The 10,940-nt window shown below is 64.3% G+C and overlaps 2 protein-coding genes across 4 annotated transcripts; one reads left to right on the top strand and one right to left on the bottom strand.

Annotated features, from left to right (window-relative positions):
- Positions 1–192: 192 nt before the first annotated feature.
- On the top strand, positions 193–1,447 carry SMIM12 (small integral membrane protein 12). Its single transcript, XM_005025376.5, has one exon. It carries the CDS (start codon positions 477–479, stop codon positions 756–758), a length of 282 nt encoding a protein of 93 aa, XP_005025433.4. The 5' UTR covers positions 193–476; the 3' UTR covers positions 759–1,447.
- Positions 1,448–6,949: 5,502 nt separating this feature from the next.
- GJA4 (gap junction protein alpha 4) lies at positions 6,950–9,950 on the bottom strand. 3 transcript variants are annotated; one of them, XM_027443910.3, is made up of 2 exons: positions 9,829–9,950; positions 6,950–9,002 (listed from the first exon to the last, which is right to left on the bottom strand). In XM_027443910.3, the coding sequence occupies exon 2, from the start codon at positions 8,979–8,981 to the stop codon at positions 7,953–7,955; it is 1,029 nt and encodes a 342-aa protein (XP_027299711.1). In that variant the 5' UTR covers positions 8,982–9,002; positions 9,829–9,950; the 3' UTR covers positions 6,950–7,952. The 3 variants fall into 3 exon arrangements, with proteins under 3 accessions (XP_027299711.1, XP_027299712.1, XP_005025423.1); XM_027443911.3 differs by having other exon boundaries at positions 9,837–9,939; XM_005025366.6 differs by lacking the exon at positions 9,829–9,950 and adding an exon at positions 9,442–9,712.
- Positions 9,951–10,940: the final 990 nt, after the last annotated feature.

Raw genomic sequence — 10,940 nt, 5'->3', positions numbered from 1 at the left:
TCCCCCTGAGCTTGTGGGACCAGCACAGCGCTGCCGGCGGGCCTCCCTTAACACATCTCCCCTCACGGGCCGGCCATGGCGACCCCCTGAACCCTCCCCTCAGCCCTCCCCGGCCCTCCCCGGCCGCTCCTCCAGAGCCGCGGCTCCCCGGGAGGCCGCCGGGGGGCAGCACGGCCCCGCCGGGCCCCGCTCCTCCGGCAGCGGAAGGGGCGGTGGCGGCGGCCGGGCCCTGCTGAGAGGGGCCCCGGTCCCGGTTCCCCGACCCCGGGGGACACCGTTTGGGGGGGTCCCGGTGGTCGTTGGGTCGCGATCGGGTCCGGTTGGGGCTCGGTGCGGTTCTAAACGGGAGCCCTCCGGGAGGTGGTGTCCAAAAAGGGGGGTAGGGTGGGGGGGGGGGAGGGGCAGCGCCGTGGTGGTTTTGGGTTTGTTTTGGGGGGTTTTCGGTGGGGAGCTTCGTGTCCGTGGTGCCAGGCGCCATGTGGTCCGTGCTGTGGACGGCCCTGCGCACCCACGCGCCCTCTGTCACCTTCCCGGTGGCTTTCGTGGTGGGGGCCGTGGGTTACCACCTCGAGCGGCTCCTCCGCGGCCGCCCCCCGCCGCCCCCCGAGGATGAGGAGAAGAGCATCGCCGAGCGGCGCGAGGACCGCAAGCTGCAGGAGATCGCCGGCCAGGACCTCACCAAGGTGGTGAGCCTCAAGGACAAGCTGGAGTTCGCCCCCCGGGCGGTGCTCAACAGGAACCGACCCGAGAAGAGTTAATGGAGGTGTTCGTCCCCACCGTGGGGGGCTCGCTCAGGACCCCCAGCTGGATGGGGGACGCGTCCCTCAACTGTGGTGCTTGGGGGGTTTCTCTGTCACCTGCACGGCTTCCACCGGCCCCCCTGCATCTGCACTTCAGCCCCCACCGCTGCATTTCACCCTCCCTGGGCTCCTCGGTGGGCTTGGGGTCTGCCAGACCCCCATCCCACATCGCCTGCGGGGATGGGGGGGATGCTTTGGAGGTGTGGAGCCCGGCAGCCCTCGGCCTGGCCTGGTCCCTGATGCACGAAACCCTCCTGGCCTGGTTCCACCCGCGTCGCTTTCGGTTCGGTTTCTTCGTGGGCATGAAAACAGAAGGGAATTGCTCTCAGAAGGAGACTTGGACCTGAGTGACGTGGGGTCGGGGGCGGACTATGGGGGGCGAGGAGGGCCTGCCATCCTGCCTCCAGCTCTCCATGCTCTTTGTGAACCCAGACTGGCTTGCTAGAGACCGCGGCACCGAGCTATCACCACGAGCCTGAGCATCGAAGGAGATCTGGGAGCTCTTCTCCGCAGGACTTTGCAGCAGGAAAGGGGGCCAGGGGAGGTGGGCGTCCTGGCGCTGCACCTGACATAAAGCTCAGATGTGTTGAGGACGAGGAGCTCCCTTGCCCTGTACTTAGCCAGATTAAACTTCTGTGAGTCCTGGGCCTCTGTGTCTTCTTCTGCATCGCCACCAGGCCAAAAACCTGCCTCAGATCCTGGTGTTTTCAGAAAACCCCCTTCTATAAAGAGATGTCATGGCTGTAGCTGGGCTGTGCCTGGCACAGCCGGGGAGGGGTGGTGAGCAGGAAGGAGGGGAGGGCACCAAAATACCAACCCACGCTGCTGCTGTGCCTCCCTCCTGGCTCCCCCTGGTCACGTCGCTGCTTCCCCTCAGCCTCCTTATCTAGACCAGAAGGGTGGTGGCAGCGCTGGGTGGGGGCCCGAGGGACAAGGGGGAGGAACATGCTGTGCTGGGGAGCGAGCACTGGGGACCTGCAGCCAGCACGGGGCTGGCGGTGTCCCCTCGAGCCTCGGGAGCCTTCCCAGCACGGTGCCACCAAGCCCCCGTGCTGCCCCTCCATGCCGGGCCCTCACTGGGGTTATCGCTCTCTCCCGGCTTTGTTTTTTTCCCTGGTCCCGCAGCGAGGCCTCGCTCGCTGCCCCAGCCTGGCCTTCCCCTCCCGAGGCCGATAAATCTGTTGTGTCTCGCGCAAAGCCCTGATGTCAGCAGCCAGTTCAGCGTTTTGCCGTGCTCCGGCCTGCCCCGCTGACAGCTTTACTGCCTGCGCTCCCCGGCTGTTTACCTCCGGACCTGCTCTCCTCGGGGCTGGCTCTGTGCCCCCTGGCCGAGCTCGCCGCCAGGAACTCGTGGCCAGAGCTGTTTGCGAGGGAGCTGAGGCAGAGCCCGGAGGAGCTGGGTGTCTGCTGCCTGGTTGACAAGTGCTCGGTGCTACCCAGACCAGAAATTGCAGGAGGAATTAGGGCAATGGAAGGGCTGCCCCAAACCTGCCCCGTGCCCTGCTGCCACCCTGTTCTGGGGTTCAAATGCATCGCTGTCCCCTCACTCAGCAGCCCTTGGCCTCTGCCTTTCCCAGCCCTGCTGGGGTGATGCTGGTCCCTGCTGCGCTCAGGGGTGGGAACGGTCCCCTCGCCCCCCTCCCAGCTGGGACCAGCTCGGAAACTTCTTCCGAAATCCCTTTGTTCACCCCGCGACAGCGCGGCTCCCTCGGCTGTTTATAGCCGATTGATCTGCCCGTTCTCAGGCTCGGCTCCGCAGGGCACAATCGAGCTTTGTTGGGGCCTCGCTGGCCCATTTCCTTTCCCGAGCCCACTCAGCTCGCTGAAACAATGCTGGGAGAGGACGGGGCCCCCCCAACAGCAGCTCTGCAGGTACCGAGGACCCCAGCTGGGCAGCCCCAATCTCTGCTGCTCCCTGCGCCCACCGTGCTGCCTTGCCAGTGCTTCCACATTTCCAGCTGGTTTCTGCAGTGGGGGACGAGCCAAAGCCTCCCCTTAGGTGCTGGGGCTTCCCCGAGAGCAGCCGTGGTTTGGGAAGGTGCCCCAGCTCTCCTAAATTCTCGGTACCGCACACCCACCCTTCCTCCCATTGAATCCCAACAATGTGCTGCCCGGGAAGCGCTTGCTGGACAAGAATAGGAGCCGGCGAGCACCGAGGGACGGGGCAGGCAGACACAGGGGCTCTCTAGGAGCGAGAGGAAGCGTTGTTGAATAAACCATTATGGCAAAAGTTGGCCACGGGAGCTCGTGCACAGCCGCTCACGTGCAAGGCGCTGCTGTGGACCAGGGGCTGGAGCTTTGCGGGAGGATGCTGTGCTGTCAGGAGTCGGAATTCAGGGAGTTGTGTGGCAGCAGCCTGGCTGCCAAAATACCACCGCCAAAATAGCCAGCAGCTGCCAGGGTACCACGTACCCATCAGGAATGGCACCGGCTGGTTTGGGGCTCCTTGTCCCTGCCTGGTCCACATTTTCCTCTCCATCAGCTCCGAGAGCAGCTGAGCCCCTGCCTCGGCCAGGGCTGTGTTTGCTCCCGGGGGTCCAGCAAGGAGCAGGTTGTGTTTTCCGGAGGCAGGATGCAGACGGGGAGCCGGGCAGCTCTCCTGCCCTCCCCATGCTGCTCCCCAGCCCAGCAGCTGCTGTGTGTGCAGGCAGAGGGGGGAGAACAGGGACCCCAGAGCCCCCCCCCCCAGCTGCTCGGCACGGCTCAACACCTGGGCAGCCTCAGCGGATGTCCGCTTAGATCAGCTCAGGGATGCGCCAGCTGCACAGGGCTGGGGATGCCGTGACCGTGCGGTGGCACGGGGGGTGCTCAGCACCTCGCTCCCCATCCAGCAAGGCCATGAGGCTTTGTGGGATGAGACAGGACGAGAGGGGGGCCTTCAGGGACTCTCACTGCTGTGTCCCGTCCTGGAGCAGCACTGTCACCCCAGGGCACCCGGGACGTGCCGGCAGCCCCGAGATTCAGAGGTGTGCTCTCCCCAGGGGCACTGGCTAGCAAATGGCTTGTCCCTCCCCGGCGTGTCCCTGCAGCCCCTGGGGATGGCTGCTCTCTGTCCCAGTAAGCCCAGGCTATGTTCCCAGGCTCTGTTTTTGTCCTTTCCCAGCATCCCAGCTCGCTGCAGGGCCCACGGTCCCACAAATCGCCACTGCTGGCTCTTTTCTTACAGCCATCAAAAGCTCTGAAGTGCTTTTGGAGAGGCACAGCTCTGGTTTAAATCAAGCTGCCTCCCCAGAGCCCTGGCCTGGGACAGCTCCAGTGGACACGTCCCGTTTGCTGTCACCTCTTTGTGTGCCCACAGCTCGGGGCTGGATCCCAGACCCCATCCCGGGGTGTGCACGGGTTGCGGGTGCTGCCAGCCGTGCTGGTGCTGCTGTTTGAGCACCAGGAGGTGGCCAGAGGGAAGGGACAATGTCAGGATGCCTGAACTCGCCGGGGCTGTCGAATGCATTTCCTCTCGCCCGCGGTTCTCACACGGGGCGAGGGGGCCGCATTGTCTGCCGTGCCCATGCGTGGAGGGCTAAATTTAGCCCCGCGCCAGGGGAAGGAAGGGAGTGGGTCTGGGGGCTGCTTTGCTTTCATTGTGCATTGTTGGTGGCGGGATCGACAAGGGCAGGATGGTGCCCGGCTTTGGTGCTGCCTCCGTGGTGGGTGCTGGGGCTCCGGGGTGCTTCAGGAGGGTGCTCCCAGCTGAGCTGAGATGAGCTGAGCCCCCACTGAGCACCCCCGAGGCCCGATTGCTCCTGCCCTGACCATCTCCAGGTCCCCATGGGCCGGGGGTGCTGTGCTGTAGTCCCAGTTGGCATCACCTTGCCCAGCCTCTGCCCTTCCTCCCTTCCCAGCTGCAATTTTGCTCCCGCCGCCGCCGCTCTTCCTGTGAGCAAGTCGGATTTAGAAGCTTGATCTTTTCTCTATGCTGGGAAAGCTTAAAAATAAACTCCTTGGTGCTCAGCCAGCTCCTCAGGCTGATCCTTGCAGCGGGACGTGCTGCGGCAGCCCTCACACTGCTCCTCTCCTCAGTCCGGAGCTGGGCTGTGCGGGGAAACCCAGCCTGGCCCCAAGCAGAGGGCAGGACGCTCCCTGCAAACCCGTGGTCCTGGGGCTGTCACAGGTATGGTGTTTTGGGGGCTGGGGCTGGCATTGGAGCAATGGCCCCAGCAGGAACTGGGGTCCCGAGAGCTGGAAAGCTGCCCCTAAATTATTCCTGGATTAGGAGGTGCTCTGAGTGGCCACCCAAAACCTGCCAGCACGGCACTGGGAGGTGCGTGGCCACGTGCCCAAGGGGTACCCATGTCTGTGCACCCCGAGCTTCAGGTTGTTGGAGGTCAGTTCAGGTGCACGTCCCGCTGCCAGTCCCCTCTACCCCTCTGTCTTGCCCTTGAGCACCTCACATCGCTCTCTGGGCACTCGCTTTTCTTTCAGTGTGTGCAGAAACAGCCCCACGCTGCTGCCTGCGCCCATGGAGCAAAGTGTGCACGTTGGGCATGGCACGGGCAGGTTAGTTTTTGGGTTTGCACCTCTGAAAATCCCTCCAGCCTCGGATTGGGATAAACCCCAGGCTCCTAGGTGGGGGTACAAAGGCAGCTTGGTAAAACCAACACCCATCCTAGTGGCAGCAGCCCCAGGGGAGGTGCTGGGTGCGAGCACCCTAAAAAAGCGGCCACACCAGGGGTGCCCACGGGGAGCTGCTCACCCACTGCTCCCCACCTGCCCTCACCCCTGCAGGGCTCAGCACCATGGCACGGGGCTGGGCTTTGGGCCAGCGAGTGCAGTTCCCAGAAAGGGACCGGAGGAGCCTGTTTACTCAGGAGGCAGCGCGGAGGTGTGAGAAAAGCCGCTCGCGTCCGTCCCGCCGCTATCTGTCCCCGGGCTCTGCGAAAGGGCTCCTCCGGGCCAGCCAGCGCTCTTATCAGCTCCAAACTTTTATTTGCCTTAGGGCCGCCTGCCCACCTTCGGGGGGGTCTCGTGCCTACACCGGCCCCGTGGCCGCCCCGGCCTCGTGGTGCAGGTGAGCCCTGGCTGTTGTTGTTGGCGTGCGCCGAGGGCAGGTCCCGGCGGCGCGGGGTCACCGCGGCTGCCCCCGTCCCAACACGGGAACAATAGCGGCGTGCGGGGCCGTGTTGTTGCAGCCCCCACGGCCAGGCACGAGCTGCCCCGCTGGCTGCTGCCTCCAGGCAAGGGGGCTCGCGGCCGTCTTGTTTTCCACCTTGCGGGGTTGTTTGGAAAAGCGAGCTGCGCTCCCGGTGCCAACAAAAATATCAGCCCGGGACAGGCGAGGGGAGAAAACAGAGGCTGCCCGGCGGGTAAACAGGCTGCGGGGCTGCAGCACGGCTGCGCCGTTACCTTTCACACTGGCATTTCCTCCCCGCTGAGCACGGGGAGCTGCGGGGTTTCGTGGCTCTGCTGATGCCTGGTGGGAGCCAGCCCAGGGGGTCCCCACGTGGGAAGGTCCCCATTTGGGGGTCTGCCCTGGTGTCGTGATGGAGGGTGCAGGGAGAAGCGTGCCTAGGATTTTGGCACCCCAAGGCTGAGGTTTTGGGACCCTCTGGGGATGTGCCCCCATCCCAGTGTAGGGTGGGAAGCCAGGGAGAGGCTTGGGCACAGCCCCAGCTGGGCGCAGCGGGGCAGGGTGCCTCCCTCTCCGCTTCCTCTGGTGGCCGATGGCAGCGATATCTCCCCGTATCACCCATATTTCATTTACTCCAGGGTATTTTTAGTCTGTCCCACCCTCTCTGAAGAGGCCCTCAGCAGAAAGCAGGCTCTGCCCTAGGCTTACTTGGCCAGGGAAACTAAACACAGCCCCAGCACACGTTGCGTGCCTTTATCTGCAGCTCATTTCCACCTATTATTCAGCAGCCCCGCAGCCTCAGCGAGGTTTATCTGCAGCAGAGCTGGGGCAGAGGGGCGAGAGGCCTTTGCTACGGGGTTAAGCTCCACATTGGGCCACCCAAAACCCCTCTGCTTCACCCAGAACCTGCGTTGCCCCGTGATAAACCACACAGAGGCTCAGGGTGATGTAGCAGGGAAGTTTTGGCTTCTGGTGATGAGCAATCAGCAGAGCTCACCTGGCACAACCTCACCCCCATCCCGTTACCCTGGGGACAGCAGCATCCCTGCCCCAGCCACCAAGCACAGGCACAGCACTCTCCAGGTTTTCATTCATCCAACTTTATTCAGCAAAACGCAACACTCCGAGCCAGGCAGGGGGGGAAAAAAGGAAAGAGAACAGAGGAGCGATGCCCACGTCCTGCGCTCACATCCTAGTCCTGAGCACCAGGAGGGGCAGGAGCCCGCAGCACCTGCTCGTGTCACAGCTTTGTCAGGCTGGGAGAGCCGGGACAAGCGCTCAGTCCCTCTGCCCCCACCAGCCCACAGCAGGAGATGACTAGTGCAAAGTAATTAAAACAGGAACCCCCCCCAAAGCAGCGACTGCCAGGCTAATTATTCCTCCCCCAGTTCCACCGGGCTGGACGCGGCTCCCCTGCACCCATAAGGCAGAAAGCTCCACGCCGGGGCCAGCAGGTTAAAAATAACTTAGAGACATCACGTGGGAAAGGGTCCGGGGACAGGACACGGGGGGGGTTCACGCTCCTGGGGTGCGCAGGGTGAAAACAGGGAGCTGCACGGGGTTAATCCCACCAAGGTCCATGGGGACGGGGGCAGCTCCTGCAGCAAAACCCCCCAACAAGGCACTGGCAGCTCCATATTTCTGCCAGGGGTCACAGGAAGAGGACACGGCTGACGGCCAGCATGAGCTGCTTCCCACGGCTGTGCGCTCACTCCCGCACTGGCAGGGGGTCCGTCGAGTCCCCCAGGACAGTTTTTATGGGCAGGAGACCCCAAGGAACAGCCCTGGGGACAGTCCGTGGCCCCCATCTCATCCCATCCCCAGGGATTTGCTCCCTTTCCCACGGCAGGAGCCAGCCCCTCCACCCGGGACGCGCCGTCCCAGCACAGCCCGAAATTTCTGCGTGGTTTCCTTCCTCGCAGCCTACATGGGGAAAACAGAGAGCAGAGGCTCCGCTCCGGGGCCGGGGAGCACCCGGCTGAGTTCGTGAGCATCAGGTCCCAAAATGTGGGCAGCCACATCCTCCGGAGCAGGGCTCAGCTGGGGGGACCACGGGTGGTCCCCAGCCCGCCGGGGCCAGCCCGGCACTACACATACTGCTTTTTGGAGGCTGAGCTCCCGGGCCGGCTGCACAGCTTCTCCTCCAGGGCTGGAGCTTCGGGAACTTTGGGAACGTAGGGGTCCGAGAGGGGCCTGGGGCTGCCGAGAGCCAGGTTCTCCTCGTTGTGGAAGTTGGCCCAGTTCTGCTCGCTGGAGAGCTTGTTGTAAGCCTGGAAGGGCGGCGTGTGGCTGTCGGCCATGGGCAGGAATGGGTAGTGCTTGGGTGGGTACGGACCCGACACCAGGTCGTCGGCAAAGGTGTCCCGGCTGGGGCCGGCCGGCGCCGAAACCTTCTTGATGGTGCTGAAGAGGTGCTTGCAGCACAGGTGGAAGAGCTCCAGGAGGTTGAGGACCAAGGAGACCAGGCCCATCACCAGCATGAAGATGATGAAGATGCTCTTCTCGGTGGGGCGCGAGATGAAGCAGTCGACCTGGTGCGGGCAGGGGTCCCTCTTGCACACGTAACGGGGCACCATGGAGAAGCCGTAGAGGTACCACTGCCCCACAAGGAAGCCGGCCTCAAAAATGCTCTTGCAGATGACGCTGACGATGTACGTCCACATCAGCGCCCCTTGGATCTTGAGCCGCCCGTCCTCGGTCACGTAGATCTTGGACATCTTCTTCTCCACGGCTGCCAGAGCCTGCTCGATTTTCGGGTCCTTGCTGTGGATTGCCCGCAGCTCGCTCTCCTGCTGCTTCAGCTTCTCCTCCTTTCGGGACAGATAAACGACGTGGCCGAGGTAGATGAGGGTCGGGGTGCTGACGAAGAGGAACTGGAGCACCCAGTAGCGGATGTGGGAGATGGGGAAGGCTTTGTCATAGCAGACGTTGGTGCAGCCGGGCTGCTTGGTGTTACACACGAAATCCGACTGCTCGTCCCCCCACACGGACTCGCCGGCCAAACCCAGGATGAGGATGCGGAAGATGAAGAGCACGGTGAGCCAGATCTTCCCGATCACCGTCGAGTGCTCCTGGACTTGGTCCAGCAGCTTCTCCAGGAACCCCCAGTCACCCATCTTCTAGGGAGCCTCGTGCTTCTGGCAGAAGAAGGGACAGGAGGGGGGAGAAAAAAAAAAAAGTTAAAAATCCCTTTTTTCACACTGGGCAACTCAGGCTGCACAAACCCAAAGCTTTCTTGGGATCCTGGGACACAGCCACTCCTCAGTGCCCCAGCCAGCCCACTACAGAGCATCCCACATGGGGCACACCACAAGGAGGAGCCCAGCAGGATTTCTCCTCCCAGGAGGGGCCCAAATCCCCCTGCCCTACAGCCTTCCACTAAAAGGCAGCAAGCAGCACAGCCATAGGGTCAGGAACACGAACCCCTGGGGTACAGCAGCCACCCCACCACCCAGAGGGCTGCCCCCCAGACCTAGGGAACAGCCCCCAGCCAGCTCCCTTTCTATGGGGCGATGCACCCCAGCCCCAAATCGCTCCCCCCATACCCACCAGCCCGAGCACCCCAGAGCCACTCACCGTGCACAGACCTGACCCCGCTCTGGGACCCCCGGTTGTCCCAGTGTCACCCCCGGCCACCAGCCAGCCCGTCCCACATCACCCCACAGGAGCCCAGCCCTACAGCCCAGCTGGGAGAGAGGAAGAGGCCCCAGCACTGACTCCTAATTAACCCCTGCCAATTAAGCACCCAGAGGTGCCAGCTGGGCAGTTAAAGGGACATCCCCCCGGGCGGCACCGGGGGAAGCCAAGCAGAAAAGGGGCTGCAAGCAGAGAGGGGGTGACCCCAGACCCCAAAGCAGGGAGCGGGTGGGAAGGGAAGGGTGACCCTAAATAGGGTGCAGCTCCCGGGGAGGGGGTCGGGGGCTCGGGGGGGGCCGCTCACCCACGTACCCCCCAGGCACCCACCCGCTCACCCTCGCAGCTCCGCGCTCGTCCCGCCTGTCCCGGGACCGGGCGGTTGTGGCCGTGTAGGGCCGGGGGGGGACCGGGGGGAGCCGGAGGAGGAGCACGGGCAGGAAACCGGGGGCCGGGGCTTAGCGCAGAGCCGCAGGTGTGGGCAGCGGGGCCGGGACGGGGGAGCAGGAGTTATGGGGGGGGGGACCGCCAGCACCTCCCTGGGGGGCTGCCGGGGGGAGAGAGGTTGGGGGGGGAGCGAAAAGCCCCCCGTGGTCGTGGGGAGCCAAAACCTGAGGGGGGCAAAGCGGGGGTCCGGCTGTTTCAGCGGGGGTATGGGGAGAGGTGGGCGGTGGGATCGGCCGTGCCAAGGTGTCCCCAGCCCCGTTGTGCCCCCAAAATCCTGGGGGGGGGAGTGGGGAGGGCGAGTGCTGGGGTCTGAGCATCCCCCCAGGGGCAGCACCGGGAGGCGGCGGAGGGCGCAGGGCGCGGGGCCGGGGGACCCCTGGGGATGCTCAAAGCCGGGGGGTGTCCGGGGGGGGGGGTCGTGTCCGAGGGATTTGGCTCCGTGGGGCACTGGGGCCGTGCTCTGCGTGGGCACTGGGTGGTGCTGGAGCCACGCCGCAGCTCCAGCCCCGAGGTTCAGCGAGCTCCTGCCTGGTGCTGAGCAAACCCAGGGAGGGTGCACGGGTTTTAGGCAAAGGTTGGGCTCGGTGGAGGATTTGGGATGGGGCATCCAGGGTGCGGAGCGGGGCTGGAGCTGGGGGATGTGGTGGCACCGGTGTGGGGATGGGGACAGCGGGTGGCCGGGGAGCCCCTGGGGTGGCAGCGGGGACTTTGTTCCAAGCAAGGGGACCCAAGTGGGGCTGACATGGAGCCTCTGCTTCAGGAAAGCAGTGAGTGGAAGCTGGAATTTTATGCACTGATTGATGTCCTGTGGGTCTGGGGACCCCATTTGTGGCACTGCAGCAGCGGTGATGGGCTGGCGTGGTCACCACAGGCAGCACGGGGCCAGCCGGAGGTGGCAGGATTTGGGTTTGGGCAATGCCAGAGGAAACTAGGCCAGGGAGCTGCTGCGGGACGTGGCATTTCCTCCTGCAGACAGGTCTGAGCAGAGGGTGGTG

The sequence above is a fragment of the Anas platyrhynchos genome, chromosome 24 (assembly GCF_047663525.1).
Source record: "Anas platyrhynchos isolate ZD024472 breed Pekin duck chromosome 24, IASCAAS_PekinDuck_T2T, whole genome shotgun sequence".
In the NCBI taxonomy this organism is placed as follows: Eukaryota; Metazoa; Chordata; class Aves; order Anseriformes; family Anatidae; genus Anas; species Anas platyrhynchos.
Note: the sequence above shows the minus strand (reverse complement) of the source record. Positions and strands in the feature narration are given on the sequence as shown.

Excerpts from the sequence above, each read along its gene's own strand:
- SMIM12 (XM_005025376.5), top strand. The coding sequence starts at position 477 with ATGTGGTCCGTGCTGTGGACGGCCCTGCGCACCCACGCGCCCTCTGTC.
- GJA4 (XM_027443910.3), bottom strand. The coding sequence starts at position 8,981 with ATGGGTGACTGGGGGTTCCTGGAGAAGCTGCTGGACCAAGTCCAGGAG.